We start from the raw sequence: 21073 nt of genomic DNA, 5'->3' as shown, positions 1-21073 counted from the left end.
TAATTTCATGCCAATGAGTCATGGTGAGGAGACATGGCATCTAGATGAGAGGCTCCATGTTAAGGTTCTGCTGATAGTGAAATGTGAAGAAAAGAAAACACAGATAAATGTTTCCCACTGTAAGGTTGTGTCTGCACCCCAGAATTGAATCCAGGGACAGCTGGAGAGGGGGTGGGTGAAGCACAGAGCCTCAGGGAAGAACTGTGGTTTTTAGGCCGTTGGGGGCCACCCCTGTAGGTGAAGATTTCAACACACTGTGTGGAACCATACCAGCCCCCTCTGAGGGACAAATAGTGGGGATAGCAGATAATCTTATTCTGAATGAATAACTTCCCAATTTTGATGAACAGTTTACTGTGCAAATATTTTGTTTTGTGTGTTACAGATAAACTGAAGCCAGTTGTACTGCCAGCATGGCACAAACATCTTGACACTGCACACCTAAGCTATGAAGAACTGAGTGTCTGCTGTTGAAAATGGACTTCCAGGATGATTTGCCAAGCAACTGCTGTCCATGCCATTCAACTTGCAATGTAACATAACAATGTTGAAGCAAACTGTTCAAGTTCCTAGATCCTACAGACATTTCCAATATTTTTCAATAATATTTCCATTACAAAGTAGCAGAACTAAACAGCCCTAACCATTGGCTGCATTAACACTTTGGGCATTTTTTGGCATAAAGTTATGCAGATAGGCATTGTCCTATTCTGTACAGTTATTGTCACTTTGTTTCTGTCTTTGACCCCTCAATGTGCATATGTTTCATACTTCAATACAGTTTTGTGATTCTCCATTAGGGAGAATCAAAGGGGGAATTGAGAGAAAATATGGTCACCATATGTTATTTTCCTTTCTAATGTAATTCTCTCTTCATATGCGCTCCTGTATCTGTTATTTTCTTATCATCTTAACCATGTTTATTTTAGAGTGCTAGCAAATGGTCTTTCGCTTGCCTAAGCAGTGATAACTCTCACACTCACCTTGCCCCCTACCTCTTTTTGTATTGAAATGACCTTTTGTCTCACGACCTTAAGGTGATAACAATCACCCCCCCTATCTCTACCCCCTACATCTCTGTGCCCGTGCATGATCATCTGCATGCACATGAATAAGACTCCTGATCCTGCTGATTGACTGTTGATTGACCACACTGTACCCAAACTCTGTATGTGGAAATAAACTCCAGTCAACACCGAAGCTCCAATCTCCTGACTCTTCTTGTCGAATTTCTAACACCAGCCACCAACTGTGGTTCCAGGGGGTGACATTGCCAAAGTCAAGAGGGATTTCTGCACATTGAGCAACACCCCTGCCATTGCGAAGACCTGGGCCTGCCTGGAACACAAGTTTGATCTTATGTATGCAAAGACAGCCTTTGTGCACTAGTATGTTGGAGAAGGAACGGAGTAGGAGGGAGTTTTCTGAGGCCTGTGAAGATTTGGCATCTCTAGAGAAAGATTATGAGGAGGTGGGGATTGTATGTCTTTGCAAATACTATTTGTGGTTTAAAAGAAGGTTGCTGGTTATGTAAACCTCAGTTTATTGGTAAAAACTCAATTTTTGGACAATATTTAATTACAGATACAGGAACAATGGCGTGGTGAAAAAACAAAAAACCCTGTTTGAAAATGGAATGAGTTTTGTTCTTTTCCAGTAGAGGGCAACAGTGGTGCATTTTTCTGGGAGATGGTACTCAAAGGCAGCTGAAAGATTAAACACAAGTTATATTACAAGTTGGTTTGTTTTCTTTTTATTAGGATTTTTATAAAATCAAATAACATTAAATGTTCACCACTAAGAAAACAATTACGACATACTTTACATAAGGAGTGTTCCATGTAGTGTACAACAGTATGAAAAAGGCTTTATAACATGCATTACACTAGGATGACACCTCTTACCATGAGCGAATTTGACAGTGAGAGCCCAATAATGGGGGGTGGGGCAAAAACAAATGGCCTAAATATCAATGGGTGAAAAAAAAAAAAAAAACAACTTGCTGCAAGGCACACTTGAGTTATGGCTGTTATTTCAAATCCAGTAGGATGACTCATTTTCAATAATTAATTCCTAGACAAAGCTGTACAGAAGATGAAAAATCCTAAAATGACAGTTACCTTTGAAGCCTGCAGAGATTTGTAAAAAGTTTTGATTCAGACCGGTCCAGATTTAATCTACTATATACTACATCTAATGTCTCATTAATGCTACACAATTTTAGCCATGACCTCATTGTTTAAACATATTTAAAGGATATTTGTATGTGGTTTGATTGGAGGATCAAGGGCTGCATAGTACAAATGCCATCTTAAAACATTGCACATCATGTAATTCTAAGGTTTAGCAAAGACAGGAATTCACAGGTACCATAATGTCTAAGGGGCAGGTGCTACCTAATAATTTTCACAAAGACAAATAACCAGCTAGTCTGATTTTTGATTGAAACATGAAAAAAAACATTTTAGGTTCATCCCCAAGAGAGATTAGAAAGATAATGACACAGAGTAATTGCATCAGTACTGAAAGAAGTCTAGTTTTCAGTGCGTTTAAATGGATATACTACATTCAAAATCAGTTAAGAAACAAAATATATTTAGTATCAGGAAGAAATGAAAAAGACATCTTTGGTTGCTGGTTAATTCAACCCAGAAATCCAGTATGTTAATAGCCTAATGCTAATGGACAAAATGCACAAAAAAAATGAACACAGCATATCCACAACTCTTCAATTTGCATATAAACCACTCACTGCTTACGCTTTAGCATACTTTAGACATTCACACAACACTCCCCCTCCCTAATTCTTCACATGTAATTTACATGATTATTTCATAAGCCTTTGCAGTTCCCATATATCTGTATTTGAATAGCAGCTCAGTGCTTCTCAAAATTTGACATAACAGGCCATTTTATCCCAAAATTACAAGTAAACTAAAGTACATGTATAATTGTAGACATGTTTCTGACCTGAATTGAGTTTAGAATAGACTGTTTGCACCAGTTTAGACTTCTTAGTTATACCTGACAGACCCATTTATGAATATACTGAGAAAATATTTACTCCTACAATCTCTGACAAATGAAAACCTTACTGCAGCTGTGAGTAAAATTAGAAAGAATGGTGGAATTCTCTCTTGATAATTTTAGCAATTGAGAGAAATGATCAAGAACGTCGACAATGAGAGTAAGGTACCCAAATCTGTACAAGATCAAAGTGCTTGAGAAACAGAGCAGAATGCCCTGTTTATACATTTCCACTGAAGGGAAGAAAAAAAAAAAAGTTTAAGGGCATTTTAAGTATTACTTCATTGCATGATGTAGCCAGTCCTTGGGGGTAGACCAGGACTGGGCCTCTGAGGAAGTGCTGGTGCATACTGCTGTATAAAAGGACTAGAGTATGATGGCACCATATTAGGTAGAGGGACAGAAGGGTAGGGAGATGCTGGGTATGACAAAGCCGACTGCTGCCCTGTTGGTTGAGTTGGGGTGGGTGGTGGTCTCAGAGGAACCGGGGAGCCATTAGCTTGGCCATGGAAGGGTACAGGAGAGTTGGGGATGTCAGGCTGCACAGGCTGATTAACTGAGGCCTGTGGCATCTGGAAGCATTTGAGCACTATCTCCTGCAGCTTATCAATCTTCACACGCCGCAAATGAGCCAGCTTCCTCTTGCTCTGGTAGGCTTCGATGAACGTATCCAAAGACAAATCTCCGTCGAGGAAAGAATCAGCCATGTTCTAGAATATGCAGAGAATTGCGGTGGAGTAAAATTATTCTGATGGCAAAATATGAATTATGCCCTTTATTTAATGCTACGGTCATCTTCTAGAAATTAGAAACCAAGCTTACCTCTGTTTCCTCTTCAATCTTGGCCCCCTCAGCTTGCAGCAAGGCTAATAGAGTATCCAGTGAGCTTTTCCCTGAACTGTGATCTTTGTAAGAATAAGAAAAAGGCATAAACAATTCTTTACATGCAATCATTAGGAATCACTGAGGTACCATGTTGTACTTTAAGTATTAGGAATTACTAGTGTATATTGGCACATACACTACTCACAAAAGGTTTAGGGATATTTGGCTTTCAGATGAATTTTCAGGATGAACCTAAAATGCACTCTAACCTTTACAGGTGAACCTAATATGACCTTCGCTAAACTTTTGAATGCACATCTCCAACTGTTCAATGTTTCAGTACTTTTTGCACAACTTGCTGTTCTCTAACAAGGAGCTTAATGGTAAGGTGGTGGTGGTGGTGGTACAGTGAGGACAGGTGTGTCTAGTCAATACAGAACTGCCCTACACTTTATGAATGATACAGCGACAAGCCCATACTACTTGAATAACATAATTAATCCAGTCATTGTGACTCTGCAGGAACAACACAGGCCTAATTTCCTCTTCATAGACGACAATGCTCCAGCTCATCGAGGTCGCATCATTAGGGAACGGCTGCTGGAGACTGGGGTACCTCAAATGGCCTGCACTTTCTCCAGACCTGAATCCCATAGAAAACCTATGGGATCTGGCTCATAACTCTCTACAAGAGAACATCAATGACCTGAGGGCTGCCCTTCAAGAAGAGTGGGATGCCATGCCTCAGCAGACAATAAGTCGACTTGTGAACAGCATGAGACGTCGTTGTCAAGCTGCAACTGAAGCTCAAGGGCACATGACAAGTTATTGAGACATTGACATTTTTGTTGGTATACCCACCACTGTTGTTGGCTTTTGTTTCAAAAATTGTTTGAGATGAGGAAATCACCATTTTATGCTTCTACTTAAATGCCCTACTTTCATGATATAATATCACTGTAGTGTGAACTTTTTACGTTTTCCATAAATTTCACCCAAAAGCCAAATACCCCTAACTTTTTGTGAGTAGTGTATTTATTTACCACAAAAGAATCAGGTTCAGGTCACACAACTTCTTTATATGCCATTAATTATGTTAAAGAATGAGACAAAATAAGATGCTTACTAATTGGGCAGTAGCCAATTTGATTACCAAACTAATTCACTCAAGCTTATGATCACTTAAGTATGAGGAAACAAAGTGAGATGCAGCAGACTTCTATGACACCATTGTTGTTTTAGGAGAAAAAAATCTATTCCAAGCCCATTTAAAATATTAATAAGAAATACTTTATACTTTGATAGTCTTAAAGCTACACAAAAAACAAGCTGTTCAGCAGATCCAGTCAACAGTGACTAGTATAAATGGAGGAGATCAGACAGTGTGTGTGTGGTGTAACTGCTTAATATGCTGATCAATAAAGTATTTAGTACTTTCAATAAATAAACATTTATTTAATGCCATGGTAAAGACAGTCAAACAATAAGTAGCTATGGCCTATACAGGAGAAACCCAATTTACTGAATTGCATGTTCAGATAAATAAAAAAAAGTTTGGAAAAAAAAAAGATAAATACTAAACACTTGCAGGCCACCCTGGTGGTTTGGAGCCCCTAAGTGACTACCTATACTGCTTATGATACAAAGCAGCCCTGCATATAAAATATATCTAAAATGCATAAAGCACACCTGTGGTACAATTATTGGAGCTACTGATAACAATACAAAAGTACTGGCCTTTGTTGAGAACTCATGCTCTGAAATCATTAGTGAGTAACTGAGTAAAGAAGTAAATTTTGAGTGAAATTTGCAAACCTAGAGTGGACTTGCGGAGCTGGTAGGCCTCAAAGAGCTCCTGTAAACTGCAGTATCGCTTGGTTAACTGCATCTTTTGTTGGTCCAGGCAAGGTTGAAGGCTAAGGTTCTGTTCTGCAAGACTGCGATTACTGGCAAGGGTCATCTCCTTAGACTGCTGAACCTCTTGCATCTAGAGGTAAAATAAAATCAGTGATCAGGAAAGCCTATCATAGTTGTCCATGGATCACAGGCCATCACTCATGTTAGGGTAGAAGTCATAGCCAAGCCAAATAGAAATAAGCATCTATATTTATATCATCTTATTATTAAGACTTTATTAAGACTACTTTATTTTGACTAAGGCTAGGGTTGTGTCGGGTTCCCAGACAGAGATTAAGCCTTGTCCTTCAGTACATTTATGGATTAAGCCTAGTCATGAACCATAGAGCATTTTGAATCGAGACTCTGTGAAAAGAAAACATAGTCCACGCTTAATCCCGGTATGGGAAACCAACCAAAGTGCATGAACTGGTATGTGACAAAATGAACTCATGAAATTTTAGCCGACAATGAATTGCCATGTACATAACTGCAAGTAACAATTTCTCTTTTGTGTTCATTATATAGAATTGTAAAAGTAAAAGCCTACGTGGCTAAATTCGCTGATTAACTGTCTTGCTTAACTGGTTGGGACTTAGTGGCTCTCAACTGATGAGAGATACAGCTGAAGCACAAATAATCATATTCTGCACACCGCTGCCCTCTAACGATGTAATTAACAAACATCACATAAAAATTCCTCGCTGTCGATTTGATTTTCACTGATGTCATCGGCATGTTTTCAAATCTACTTTAATTTGCCTCCATCCAACTGATGAAAAAGCATTCAATTCACATTCTATTTGTTGTAAACATAGTATTGTGAAAGCTAACAACTGAGGAAAATAACAGTTCAGATCAGGCAATTATGTAACAATTGTGACATTATAATCTGCCTTGTAGTGTTATGGGACTCATACTTTAGATTTCCACAGTCTTTGCAGCATCTTGTTCCGTTCACCATTCAAATCTCTCTTAAGAAAACTTTATTTTGTCCATAGCAATCTGTCCTCGGTGTTCACAGTCATATTCATGTATATGTCTAAAAAGTTACTGTGTAAATAAAAATAGACTTTTGTGACAATTTGGCATCTTTCATAGGCTTTGTCAGGCCCCTTTCAGAAACATCTAAAATGGCATGTGGTCTGTAAACCATCTCACCATTTGAGTATCTCCTGATTTTAGCGATGCAGTCTGCTGAGATATGAAATGGAGTGAGTCACACTGTAATGGGCCGTTTTTTCAGCCACGAAGCACAGTGTGTAATCTCAAAGGGAATGTCTACCTCCAACACAGATTTGCATGCTTGTTAACCTACGTGAGGATCTTAGACCCACACCATTTTGTCCGAAGCTGTACCTCACATTTTCAAACACGCTACAGATTTATGTTGATGGCAAAATAAAGCTATCTAACCTAGCTAGTTAGTTAGTTAAAATTAATGGCTAGAACATTTCAATAAACAGCTCGCACAAAGCATAATCTCTCCACCAAATTATTGGTATACATAAAGTCTATGTCGATAGTCAAACTATGGTAAAATGACAACCGAATTAAACGTAATGACAATTAAGAAACAAGGTTGTACGCTGCTATGTAGCTCGCCAAAACCGCTGTCAAGCAAGCTAACCTAGCTAGCTATTGAGTATTAACACTCTAAAGACTAACGTTAATGGGAATGTAAGACAAACAATATAATTGAGGTTCAACAGAGGAAATCCTGAGGAAGAACTTTAAAAATCGTCGATAACTTGTGCGTATTCTGTACTCGCTAGCGTTAAGTATTTGACAAAGGAGAGGCCGTTTTCAGTGCTATAGCTACGTGCAGGCAAAGATTATCTTATTTCGCTTCGTTGACCACAAACACTTACCTCGTCCATTTCTTTGACGATTTTACTAAGCTTTTCGTCATCTTCGAGCAACTCGTTCAGCTGGGTCACGGAACATGAACTAAATTTGCTCGCAAACTCAAATATTTCTCCCATTGCTGTTTATTATTCCTCTCGCCAGCCCTGCTGTTCCATTAGCCGGAACTCACTTGCATCTGGTCCAATCAGAGAGAGCAGAGAGCTGACGTCATCTGCCTGACGATGTTTGCAGCAGCTTAGCTAAACTGCATTAGCCTTTGTTTTGTGGAGGACATTCATGGATTAAAGTCTTTAAGCTTTTTAAGTATCTTTATTTCTAGCACGCACTACTGTCTTTACAAATTAATTTCATATTCACACATACATATATAAGCACACTGTACACAGCTTCTCCAGCAATATCTACACCTCTCGAAAAAAATCATAACTAGTATTGTAGTACAGCAGGTAACATAATGCATATTAAACATTAAATGCAGATTTAAATCAATATTCAGTCTAAGTATTTGGTGGTTTATTCTTAATTAAATTAAAAGACAGTTAGTTGAGAGGGCTATCATATTGGGATTAGGCGGAACAGTATCGATTACACATGGGCTATCCTACTGACAGAGAAGGCTATGAAACCAGTTCACTTGTGGATGTCTTTCTGTCAAATGATGCTCCATATGGTGGCTTGGGTTAGAATGTATGTAAATTAATGTCCACTGTTGGCTGACTTCAGCAGCACAGTTTAACATGCAAGTTTTACTACAGTGTAGTCTCACTGCCAGTGACATCTCTTCACATTTGGGCTCCGTCTGAATGCTGAAATGAGGGACAGGAAGGGCGGCTTGATGGATTGAAGGTTGAGCTGGGGAAGGAGTACAGGAGATCTTGGTGCAGATTGATGCTGAAGAACAGCAGAAAGAAAAAGCAGAAATCACATATGCTCAGACAGCTTTGCCTAACCTTACTTTGAGAAGTGAAACTGGTTGGAAAATCTGCAGTACAAAGGGAAGCACACAGCTAAATGGTAATAGGTCAATGGTGAGCATTTGAGGAACAAGTCAAAATACACTAAGAAATAAACAGAATCTATGTGACCCTCCCAATGAGCAATAGATTTATTGAATCAGGAATAAATGAGACTTTTGATGCGTAGAGGAAACCCACATATTTTTTTAGGGTTCATCATGTATCAGTGATGCATCTTATCAGCGTTACTTATTCAGTATCAACCACGCTTCCTGAGAGGCAATACAGGAAGGACTTCTGTTATCATCATTTGGCAAGGAGGAAAGGGAGCAGCAGATAACATAATAATGATTCTCTGAGCACCATTTCAAGAATACCAGATGATGGACCAGACACAGCAGAGATTTACAACAGGGTGAAAGGCAAGGAGACAAAAATACTTGTCTTGTTTTGAGTGGTATAAAGAGGCTCTGGTACTTAAATTAAAATGGAAACAATCAAATATTCTTGTGGCTATCTTTTTCTAATTTTGGGATGGGTTTATGTTGGGTATGAGACCATATGTGAATATTATTACTTTACTGATTGAACGACTAAACTACAAGTAGCCTAGCAAAAACAACTTCAGAATAAAAATAGTATCTGAACAATAAAACTACTTTTTTTGCAGTTTGCAACTAAAAGTGGAATTCACTATCGATGTTTGAACTTCTTTGTTAGTTGCTATTCATCTCTTTTTAACATTATTTCAACCTAGAACAAAATGCTAATGCTGCAAGGAAAGAGAGTTATTAGTAACAGCAAAGACGTACAAAATTAAATTAAACAGAAATTAAGTAGAGATTTAGTAACTCAGTGAATGGCTTAAAAAGTAGAGGGAAGTATACTTCATAAGTAAGAAAAAGTATACCAAAACCATAGTTGATATGCATTTCAATAAGATGAGACAAAGGAGTCCAATTTGCTTGTTTGCTCAGAAACAATATAAATATTAATATGATCAGACTCTATATTCGTAAATCTAATGTAATCATTTTACATTGTCAAAAAAACAGCACAAACAATATTTTTCATGCAGAGAATCATCCTATAATATGTTTCCTCTTGTTCTTTCCTCAGTTGACATACAGGAACAGACATGTTCTTGTTGTGTGAAACAAAAGACCTGCGTTGCTTTCAGTTGCAAGGAAACTAAAAGTGAAAATGCTCCATTTAGCCAGCTTACAATGCTTTTACACAACATGTATGTGTCTTTTTGAGACAATGGCATCAGATTAATGGGCTACTTTATATGTTTTTTATATCTGTCTTTCTGTTTATGTGCTTGTCTTCCTTGTATACTACCAATCAAAATTTTGGACCCACCTACTCATAGAAAATGCTTTAATTTTCTTTAAAAAAAATAAGTCATAAGACATAAGAGATATGAAATAGTTCACATGGAATTACTTCAGTCAGAAATATTCTATATTCTATATTGAATAACGCTTTTCAGACCCAGCCTTTCTTCATCACAACACAGCACACAACACTTCAACACAGCACAATTGATATTCCACTAATTAAATTGTAATGAAAAACACATAATAATTAGTACAATGTAATGATTGTGGTTAGAACTCTACAGGCCAAATCCTATTTCACCCCTTGCGCGTAACACTTAGCCCTTAGCCCTCTGTTTTGCTCGTTCACATCTAGGGTTAGGGTGCCCAAATTCTTGTTGAGATAGCAGGGTAGGGAAAACTGTTAGGGCTAAATGGCCCTCCAAAAGGAGGTTTTTCAAAGGCTCAGTCCAAACGGAGTGTTATGAGAAAAAAAACCCGGTAAGATTGCTGCGCAAGCGACCAAAGAAACACACAACTAAGTATTTTAACCATTAAAAAATTACAATAATCATTGCTTGATGTCGTTTCGACGTACTGTGATCGTTTTTTTCTTAACATTAGCATACTTATAGCGATTTTTATGCTTGTTCAGAATCAGAATCAATAAGGATTCTGATTCTGATTTTGAACAAGCAACAATCGCTAAAAGTATGCTAATGTCTCGGTAGCTAGCTAGATCATTTTCCCGTTCCAACTTAAATAGTCCAGCAGTACTGACGCCTAAAGCACCAGAATGTAACTGGAGCACCATTTAAGGTGGAATGGAAAAATTCGAACAAGAATATCTGACTTCAGCTTCGTATCACCATGAATTAGCGGTGGGTGATGATAAATAATTGCCTCCTCTTATAACTCTGTTCCAAGGGTTTAGGGTGACACTTGAAAACAAGGGGTAGGCGTAAAAATAATAAATGGGATTAGCCCTAAATTTCAGTTTTACCTTAAAATGAATGAACGAATATTGTTTAAAATTATTTATATTTATATTTATCTTGAAAAAACGTTGAAGCTTTTAAGCATCAGCTTTCAGATCAACGTGCCTAAGATTATGGATTTAATACAGACCTCAATTCCAAAACAGTTGAGACAGTAAGTGAAACACAAATAAAATAGAAAGTAGTGATGTGTAAAATTTGTAAAATAAAAGAGACAAAGAGAAAATAAAGTACAAAGAAAAGGAACTTCATTATTTTTTGTAAATACACACTCATTTTGAAACATATGCCTGACAAAGGCAATTTAAGATGAAGTTTGTGAAATGTAAAAAAAGGTGCAATCGTGTAATTTAGTGTAAAAGGAAAAGGCTTTCTGCTTCGTGAGAAAGGATGCGGCAAAGCTTGCCACTTTGCCAAAATGCATCAGAGAATGGGCAACAGTTTAAGAACAACATTTCTCAGTGAGAAGCTGCAAGGAGTTTAGATAATATCATAAAAAGATAAAAGATTTAGGGAATCTGTAGGAAACTCAGAGTGTAAAGCCCAAGGATGAAAACCGCAACTGTCCATGACCTTCAATTACTCAGACAGCACTATATTAAAAAAACGACATGTCTGCCTATATCTATATCTATGTCTATATGATTTTGTGACGGATATCACCACATTGACTCAGGAATACCTTGTCAATAATCAACGTTGATTACTGCATCAATAATTACAAGTTAAGACTGTACAATGCACAAAGGAAGACATTTCAACAACATACCACGGCATGGGTAACTTTGCAGGCATCAGTAATGCTAAAAGATATATACACATTCTGCAGCAACATGATATGCTGCCTTTTAAACAATGCTTATTGCAATATTATGCATGTGTTATAAGAGCAAGGCTGCATAGAGAATGTGGGTAAAAGGCTGGCCTGCCTATAGTCCAGACCTGTAGTATCACTGAAAACATGTGGTGCATTGCAAAGTGCAAAATGCAAATACATTTCAGAAGGTACAACCCAACTGTTGCAATTGTTCTGAAATTGAGTTTTGTACAATCAAACTTTAGACTGGTACTGTATGTGATCCTAGTAGCTTAATATAATGCTATTTGCAAATATTCAAATATCCAGTTTAAATAATCTGATATTGTCTATTCAGAATTCAGTCTGACTTTTATGAACACATGTCTTTATACATTTTTAAAGCATGCTAACTCCATGTGTGAAGTCAGTGAGTTAATAATAGAAATGTACTGTAGCCCAGTGATCAGATGATTTCAAAGTCCTATAGTATTGTTGATATTGCTGACACTTGCAATTTAAGCTAAACAATTTGACAACTGATTAATAGTTTGCTGTAAGTAACTGAGTAACTAGTTGTGTATGTGTGTATGTGTGTGCACGCAGGAGTTTAGTTTCAGTTGTCACACTTCAGTTGGCTGTGAGCTTCCCAGTGTGTGGGCATGAGGTGGGTGTGTCAGCTTACTGTATGTGAACTCTGAACTCAGTACCTGTGGTCCAAGTTTGACACAGTGGGGGTGCAGCTGGAATAAAGGTGATTATTCTGTACATAGATAAAAAAAAAATTAATAGGTGTAGGACAAGAAAGGAAAGAAATGGAGAGACATGAAACAAGACTTCACTGACTACAGAATGAGGCCTGGCTTGGCTTTTTAGAGTTAAATCAAAATGCAACAAAATGTATACAAAATGATTTACTTTAAAGCTGCCATTCATGATATGGCACAATCCATGTCATGGGGAAATGTCATATCAGTGTGGTGACCATAGGAACCATTGGAAAAGCATCTATGACACCAGGCAGACCAACTTGGTAGCATGCACAACCATTGTCACCACATGGGTATTCACTTTTAGCCCAGAAAACATCCCAACCCATTTCCACTGTTTTGTACTGGTATCTGAGGTACCAGTTTGGATTATTACACACTTTTTGATGGATGCTGTAACAGGGCAATTGGGCTGCATATGATGACAAGAGAGGAAGGACCTGTCTTGTTTACTCACAGTTAGAGGTAGTAGGGTCTTTGTTAGTGGGGTCATGGGAGGATGAGGGATGTACTGATGGGTCCATTGGCTCCATGGGAATTTTCACTGAGGAGGGAGATTCACTGGGACAGCTTGTCTGGGAGAGACAGAATAACAACAGACTATCCCCATGCAAAAACATTCACATGCTAAAAACACAAACACAAAAAGGGCATGTAAAGCAACTGTTACACATCAAACTTCTGCAAATAAAGGAAACAGCAATGGGTACTTTCAGCTAAGAGAAAGGACTGATCTGGATTGGTCCCTATTTAGAGTAAACATATGAACATGCAAGACAACAGAATGTTCTGGATTGGAAGTGGGGCTGCACAATACATAACTTGTTTATCATTATTGCAATACTGACCTTTGAGATACTGATATTGCAAAAGGCTGCTTTATGCAATTAAGCCCTCTTACCAATCACAAATTTTACTGTGTGCTGTGCACATCTTGATCAGTCATGGTTTAAGATGTGTGTTTCGGTGGCTGTTTGAATGAACCATGTCGTTCCTAGAATCCAGTAAATTTCCTTTATTTTTTGTTTAATATATAGCAAGTTATATTGCAATTGAAATATTATCTAATATAACTGCAATGCAAGTATTATATCCATATTGTGCAACCCTTATTAGATGGAATGACATACAGATTGTAGTAAATGTTTTGCAGTGCCTTTTCAGCAAAACTGTGAGACAGAAGGAGAAATATATCTATGATTAATCACAAAGCATACACAACAGAGAATAAGATTTTTTCAAAGAATTGTAGGGAGTTAGTTTATGTATTTAAAAGGAACTTGTGCGTCTGCTAACCTCTTCATCACTGTCGTGATCTATGCTCTTGGCTTTCTTTTTTTCTTTCTTCTTCTTCTCATCCTCCTTTTTCTTTTTGTCTTTGTCAGGGAGGATGTCATCCAGCCAGGCCAGGTCATGCTGGGAGAAAACCAGGTCAAGCATCTTCCTCACCACCATCAGTCCCAGAATCTGCAAGTGTGACATGTCAATGTTTCAGTTGACCTCTACTTAATTATAAGATTTTTTGCGTCCTTTGCTTTTACTGCAGCTGCTATTCTTTTTCCAAAAACATGCTTTCAGGTTTTCAAAGAAATCTATAGGGACATTTTAACTTTCTTTTTGGCAAAATATTAGATTTAGATTGCCATCCTTTGAGTAGTTTCATTGCAGACCTTTGCAGGTTTGCTTTTGTATACTTCTGTGTTCAACTAGTTAAATATTGACAGTGACACTTTTCAACCTGGTCTTCAGGCATCTTCAAAACTAAGATTTCTTAGACATTTTATGAAGTTTAGAATTTATTGTAAGACTTGTAAATAATTTTAAACATTTTAATACTATTTTAAGACTTTATAAGAAAACCTTGAAGAAAGGTCTATCACCTGTATTACAGATGTGGAGAATGCTAAATATGAGAACATGGTAGCTAAGGAAGTCAGTATTATTGGTCCAGAAAAAGGTGAGAATTTCATGCAGAGATGATAATATGATAAGATGATCATGATAATATGCAGCTAACTAAAAAAATCATGACCAGAGTTTAAGAGGATTGTGATTATTCACTAAGTAGTCTCTGCCACAGCCAGTAAAAAGGTTAGTCTTCATCTCCGTCTAACTTTAAACATCTAGCATACATCCAGGTGAAAATGCAAACTTATATCTGTCAGAATCATCAGCTCAATTTGTCCTCCAACTCTGAAGAAGCACAGCACCAGTTAGGGATGGTGAGACAACTAAGTACTTAGATTACTGGTTTAATAAAACAGTTAAACCTGGGCAGATCTATTGATCTGCCATCACAAATCCACTTTTGGTGTTAACTGCTGCGATCTACCATACGTACCACAGGCACAGCAGCCCTTTAGCTACTATAAGATCAATGCAATCACTGCAATTGTGTGCTTTTGTCTGAGATTCCCTCTCATAGTGCAAATTACTGGGAGGAGATTATTATAATGAACGACCCACCCCAATTTTCCAAAGCTGATAATAAATACTGACTTGATGATTGTGTGTGCAGTTTGACATCCATTATTTTTGGTGCTAACAATGTTATATTGCTTTATATTGTTGTTAGAAAATGGAGGACCATTTCTGCCTGGTGGTGAAAAGTTAGGGGAAAAAATTTACTAGCAAACAACAATTTTTTCTTCCTTCCTGGCAGAAAATGGCTTCCAAATAATAAGCATATGAACAAAATCGGTTTATATTACACGGGTCATGTGTTAATTATGAAGTTGCAGCTGCATTTATAAATTAGTACTTCCCTCTATATATTAGTAAATCTGCCAACTGGCATTAATATGTTCATATGAGAATCAGTTCTTTAAAGAAATTGTCAAGAGTCTAAAATAATATTTGAGTTCTGTCCACCCTTGTAGCAATAATATTTTCTCATTTTACTCATTGTATCATTGAGTTTGATCCATGAACCTAGAATACAGAGGAAAACATTCTCACCATGACAGGGAATATAATAGCTGCCACTGTAGACTTGAGGATCCAGAGCACAGCCAGGCAGGTAATCTGCACCAACGTGAAGAGATGTACACGGCGCAGAGGTACGTGTCGGAGGAAAACGAAGTCTGGCTGGTGCTTTGCAGGCATCAGGTAAAGCTTGATCCTTTCCCAAAACTAAATAACATGATTGTATTTCCTCACTTTTAATGTAAATCAAATTTCAATCTAAAGACTTGAATATGAATACACATAAGCCAGGGTGTATATGTGTGTACCTGAATGCCATTGAGCGAGGCTACTCCCATATATAGGAATACACCATAGAGCACAGGCATGGGAATGTACTGAAAATGATCAGTTGACATATTATTAGACTATGATGGAGTGAAGGACATACTTCTAAAACCTCTAACTTTGGTATGTTTTAAATATCAAACATAAAATAAATGTATATCTAAAAGAAAATACTGTAATGACCTTCATATAATCAATTAGATTTATGTAGAAGACAGAGAGCACAGCAATAAAATGCAATCAGACCTATTCAATACTGTTGCACAGAAAGGTGGCATTTTTTGATCACAGCAGTCTCACAGTTAAGTTCTGTGTAGTTCTGCATGTTTTGGCTGCTTTTTCAATTTGTAAAGCTACTTTGTAAAATATTTATTTAAAAAAAGACACTTCGGATAAAAGGAAGGTTCAAATTTCAAAGTCAGTAGAAAGGTAGGGAAAGATTTGGTTGGCAAACTTGACATACATCTCAAGTTCTAGAAAAAAAGATTTAAAAACATCAAGACCTAAACAAACAGATAATTTAGTAGTTATTTTAAAATCCAACACAGATAGGGTGAAATGAAAATATGGCTAATTCAGGCTAAAAAATACTACCCCGTATTAAAACCAAAAAAACATAAATGTTAAAAAAAAAAAAAAAACTCTTGGAACACTGATAGCTAGTTGTATGTCTAGTAGGCCTACTAACAATCACTGTTGTTATTTATAGTTATGGCTGTTATTATTAGGACAACAGATGTCTATAGGTGTAAGGATAAACCTGAGGAAAGGACCTACAACCAAAAACGAGAAAGAATATACTGATAGGTAAAAAGGTACTTTCTGAATGCTACTATCAAGGTACTACTTGACATGAAACATAAAAGTCTTGGTTACAAGACTAACCTGCAGTACAGGAGCCAGGAAAATGGATAGTCCGGTTAGTACAAAAACCAAGATACCTGTCAATCTCTGCTCCCTATGGAAGATAAGGAAAGAAAAATGATCTAACTTACGTTAATGGCAGAGAGAAAAAAAAGTACACAGCAAATAATTTCTACTTGACTATTCACTCACCGTACTCCAAGGAACTGTGGCTGCTCCCCTGGAGCGCTGGTTTCACTCTCCATCTTAAGGGAGTCAATGTGAGCAATGGAGATTACAGTGGCTGCTACATACCAGGGTAGGCCCAGGAAAGAGCAGACAGCCATAAGGATGCCCACCCAGAAGAGGTCCAAATGATAACCACACCCTTTCTGTGCATCATGTGAAGAAATGTGGTAAAATGTAGTAAAAAAAAAAAAAATCAGAGAAAAATCACCGCTGTTAGTTTCAAATGTACACTGGGCTCCAATAGAAGCTGTTGGTGTAAACTTTACAACATTTTACATCCCTAGTGGTCAGCTGTTCCCTTCATGTATAGGTCTTTTTTACAGTAAAATCAACCTCACAAAATAGACAATGATGGCTACGAGAGGAATTTGTCACAACGGTGCACCCTGCTGTGTACGGGGCTACAATGGACACACAAGAAAGTGAAGCAATGGAAGGTCACCTGGTTTAATGAGTCTCACATGGAAGGCCATGAAAGCATGCATTGTTTCTCTGGGGAAGTGACTGCAGCAGGATGCACCATGGGAAGAAAACAAGCTGGAAGAGGACGTGTAATGATCTGGGAAATGTCCTGGGGAACCTTACATCTATTTGACAAATGAAGTCTACCTAAACACTGCTGCAATGCACCATTCCACAGTGCACACATTGTTCAGGAATGGTTTGAGGAGCAAGATGAATAGTTCAAGGTGTTGGCCTCTAAAATTCCCCAGATCTCAATCCAATCAAGCATCTGTGGAATGTACTGCAGAAGGGAGCTCCGCCTCTTGTAGAATCAATGCCTTGGCAGGTTGGAGCTGTTTTGACCTGAGGGCCAACAGCATAATAGATACACTATATTGCCAAAAGTATTCACTCACCCATCTAAATCATTGAATTCAGGTGTTCCAATCACTTCCATGGCCACAGGTGTATAAAACCAAGCACCAAGGCATGCAGGCTGCTTCTACAAACATTTGTGAAACAATGGGTCGCTCTCAGGAGCTCAGTGAATTCCAGCATGGTACTGTGATAGGACGCCACCTGTGCAACAGATCCAGTCGTGAAATTTCCTCAGTACTAAATATTCCACAGTCAACTGTCAGTGGTATTATAACAAAGTGGAAGCGATTGGGAACGACAGCAACTCGTAAGCCACGTATAATGACAGAGCGGGGTCAGCGGATGCTGAGGCACATAGTACGCAGAGGTCGGTAACTTTCCAAAGAATCAATCGCTACAGACCTCCAAACTTCATGTGGCCTTCAGATTAGCTCAAGAACAGTGCATAGAGAGCTTCATGGGATGGGTTTCCATGGCCGAGCAGCTGCATACAAGCCTTACATCACCAAGCGCAATGCATAAAATGCAGTGGTGTAAAGCACTGCTACAGGACTCTAGAGCAGAGGAGACGTGATCTCTGGAGTGGTGCATCATGCTTCTACATCTGGCAATCTGATGGACGAGTCTGGGTTTGGTGGTTGCCAGGAGAACGGTATTTGTGTGACTGGATTGTGGCAATTGTAATGTTTCGTGTAGGGGGAGATTATGGTGTGGGGTTGTTTTTCAGGAGCTGGGCTCGGGCCCTTAGTTCCAGTGAAAGGAACTCTTAATGTTTCAGCAGACCAAGAGATTTTGGACAAGTTCATGCTCCCAACTTTGCGTGAACAGTTTGGGGATGGCCCTTTCCTGTTCCAACATGACATGACTGCGCCCCAGTGCACAAAGCAAAGTCCTTAAAGACATGGATAAGCAAATTCGCTCTGGAAGAACTTGACTGGCCTGCACAGAGTCCTGACCTCAACCTGATAGAACACCTTTGGAATTAATTAGAGTGGAGACTGCGAGCCAGGCCTTCTCGTCCAACATCAGCGTTTCACCTCACAAATGTGTTTCTGGAAGAATGGTCAAAAATTCCCATAAACACACTCATAACCTTTGTGGAAAGCCTTCCCAGAAGAGTTGAAGCTGTAATAGCTGCAAAGGGTGGGTCTACATCATATTAAACCCTATGGATTTAGAATGGGATGTCACTCAATTCCATATAAGTGTGAAGGCAGACAAGCAAATACTTTTGGCAATATATCACCAGTGTGTTTCCACTATTTGTCAAAGATTTTGAACGTAGTTTGGTCAATCAGATTTCAGAACTGGAACTGTCTATCTTACAATAATGATTGTACTGTAAAGAAGACCACAAGACCTGTAGTTCTGGGTGCATTCATTTAAAGGTGTTTAAAATAGATTACAATGAACTACAATCAATTACTATATAATACAATTTATGAAAAAAAAATCTAATGTCTATTTCAAACATGCATTGTTTTTACTGTCTCTATTCCACTACAGTAAACAGTTTCTCCAGTCACATTTGCATATTCAGTGTATTTAATAATTCAATAATTCAGAATTTTAGCAACATAATGAAATAAAATCATATTATGGTGAAATGTTAAAACAGGACAATTATGAAGCATTAAATAACTACTTAAGGCAGAGATGTTTAGTCTCATTCACAAAGGGCTGGCTACAAGATGGGGCTGCAGTTTTGCATTCCAATCAAGCAAAAGCACATCTGGTTCTTCTTCTTTATGTAATTTGTCTAAGTTTTCAAACAGTTGATCATGTGTACTCTTGCTTTGTTTGAATGAAAAACTGCAAACTCATCAGCCGTTTGTGAATATGATTGGACACCTCTGACCGAAGAAAACAGTCAATTTGTAAGTCAGAGAATTACACTCTCACTTAACTTTTATCCATATAACACAATCTCTAATGCAATACGATGCGTTTGAGGAAACAATCCAACAATAATCAGTACCTTGAGTTTGTTCTCCTTGCGGTTGACAATGACAGCACTGATCTGTTGATCCATGAATATAAGAATGGTAACTAGAAGAGCCGGCACAAAGCTGGCCAAGTACATCCACCAGGGGTTCTTCCCAATGGGCATGACTATCCAGCCACGATCTAGCCGAGTTGGCTGTAGTTACAGTGAAAGAAGGAATGAGTGAGTGAGAAGTAGACAAAGCCCAGAGAGTCCAATGAGTCATGCTGGTAACAGCAAACAGTGCTTCAAAGATGTTTAGAAAAATTTGTTTAATTTTCCATAAAGTTAGTTTATCTGTATTATCTATATTAGCATAGCAGTCAAGGACCACTTACTCATTAACCAAACACTTATCTGAATAGGTTCAAAACAAATAAAACTGGTAATAATCAAGAAGACAATTTGTGGACAAAATCGAATAAGTATAGCTAATCATGCTCATACCTTAAATTCTGTTGGCACAATAAGCTTAGGTGTTTCAAGTCCCATTAACAGATCAAGACCAACAAATGTCATTATTGATGTGAAGATGGCAAAATCACTGATGAGTTTTCGAAGCTGCACATTTACAAAGAAGAATAAGAAAGAAATATATATATATATATATATATATATATATATATGCACTGACAGACGGGGTATAGACATGGGCAGGCAAACACAGACAAAAGAAAAGACCCCCTAGTGATTAAAAGCAAGACAGAAAGCCTGCAGAACACACAGCTGTTGTCTATAGGAATGCACAGTGACATCTGAATCATATCAATATCAGCAGATATTTGATTTAAAAAGTAACTGCTATTGGACACATTTAGATTTGAATGATATTTCAAACCAAAATTTGATTGTGTTTATTGTACTCTGGAAGGCTAGAGCCTTTAGGCAACACTGGGCTAGTATGCTAATATCTGCATTTTTTCCCTATAGAAAAAAATGTTGTATTTCTTTGTAGTGTTAATCCAGGAGAATGCAGTCAGAATTTCTACATTTTAAAATATGTTTATGTATTGGCATCGGCAGATATGTGAAGGAAAAATATCTGCATTGGCTTACAATTCCCATATCCGTGCATTTCTAGTTGTCACAATGGATCATATTAGTAATCTGCCCGTATGTCAGTTAATCAAAAATCAAATGCGTATATTATGTGTAAAGCCTGCCTGTAATGCCATATATCACAAAAAAAGAAAACTGTGGAAAGTGGTCTAAAATCATTTTTTAAATATGCATTACCATCATGTAAATTGCTGATTAACTGAGAAGGTGAATATTTGATTTTAGTTCATTCAAGTTTATTTAAGCAATTGTGACAGAGTGCAAGACTTCTACAAAAAAAGGTAACCTTGATCTCAGTGGGGACATGCAGTTTGGGAGTATCCAAGGACATCAGGTAATCCAGGGCACAGAATACCAGAATGGATATGATAATGGCAAAATCCGCAAGCAGGGTACGGCACTGAG

The 21073-nt window shown here is 37.8% G+C and overlaps 2 protein-coding genes across 7 annotated transcripts in view; both read right to left on the bottom strand.

The window, feature by feature from the left end:
- Window positions 1–1725: 1725 nt before the first annotated feature.
- On the bottom strand, window positions 1726–7794 carry vps37bb (VPS37B subunit of ESCRT-I b). The gene is made up of 4 exons (XM_017693743.2): window positions 7620–7794; window positions 5668–5839; window positions 3850–3932; window positions 1726–3737 (listed from the first exon to the last, which is right to left on the bottom strand). Exons 1-4 carry the CDS (start codon window positions 7731–7733, stop codon window positions 3309–3311), a joined length of 798 nt encoding a protein of 265 aa, XP_017549232.1. The 5' UTR covers window positions 7734–7794; the 3' UTR covers window positions 1726–3308.
- Window positions 7795–7906: 112 nt separating this feature from the next.
- slc4a5b (solute carrier family 4 member 5b) overlaps window positions 7907–21073 on the bottom strand; it is a 38716-nt gene continuing 25549 nt past the window's right edge. For 3 of the 6 annotated variants that reach the window (XM_017693734.2, XM_017693737.2, XM_017693741.2), the window contains 10 exons: window positions 20057–20170; window positions 19604–19765; window positions 16768–16946; window positions 16597–16669; window positions 15693–15761; window positions 15418–15591; window positions 13756–13926; window positions 12917–13034; window positions 12400–12452; window positions 7907–8508 (listed from right to left, as the gene is read on the bottom strand). In XM_017693734.2, the coding sequence (XP_017549223.1) occupies window positions 12451–12452; window positions 12917–13034; window positions 13756–13926; window positions 15418–15591; window positions 15693–15761; window positions 16597–16669; window positions 16768–16946; window positions 19604–19765; window positions 20057–20170 (1062 nt within the window). In that variant the 3' untranslated portion in view covers window positions 7907–8508; window positions 12400–12450. Of the gene's footprint in view, window positions 8509–12399; window positions 12453–12916; window positions 13035–13615; window positions 13629–13755; window positions 13927–15417; window positions 15592–15692; window positions 15762–16596; window positions 16670–16767; window positions 16947–19603; window positions 19766–20056; window positions 20171–20954; window positions 21069–21073 lie in introns of those variants that run through there. The other 3 variants (XM_017693736.2, XM_017693739.2, XM_017693740.2) reach the window with 3 other exon arrangements.

Source organism: Pygocentrus nattereri, chromosome 18 (assembly GCF_015220715.1).
Source record: "Pygocentrus nattereri isolate fPygNat1 chromosome 18, fPygNat1.pri, whole genome shotgun sequence".
NCBI lineage: Eukaryota > Metazoa > Chordata > Actinopteri > Characiformes > Serrasalmidae > Pygocentrus > Pygocentrus nattereri.
This window is presented reverse-complemented; position numbering and strand designations above follow the sequence as displayed.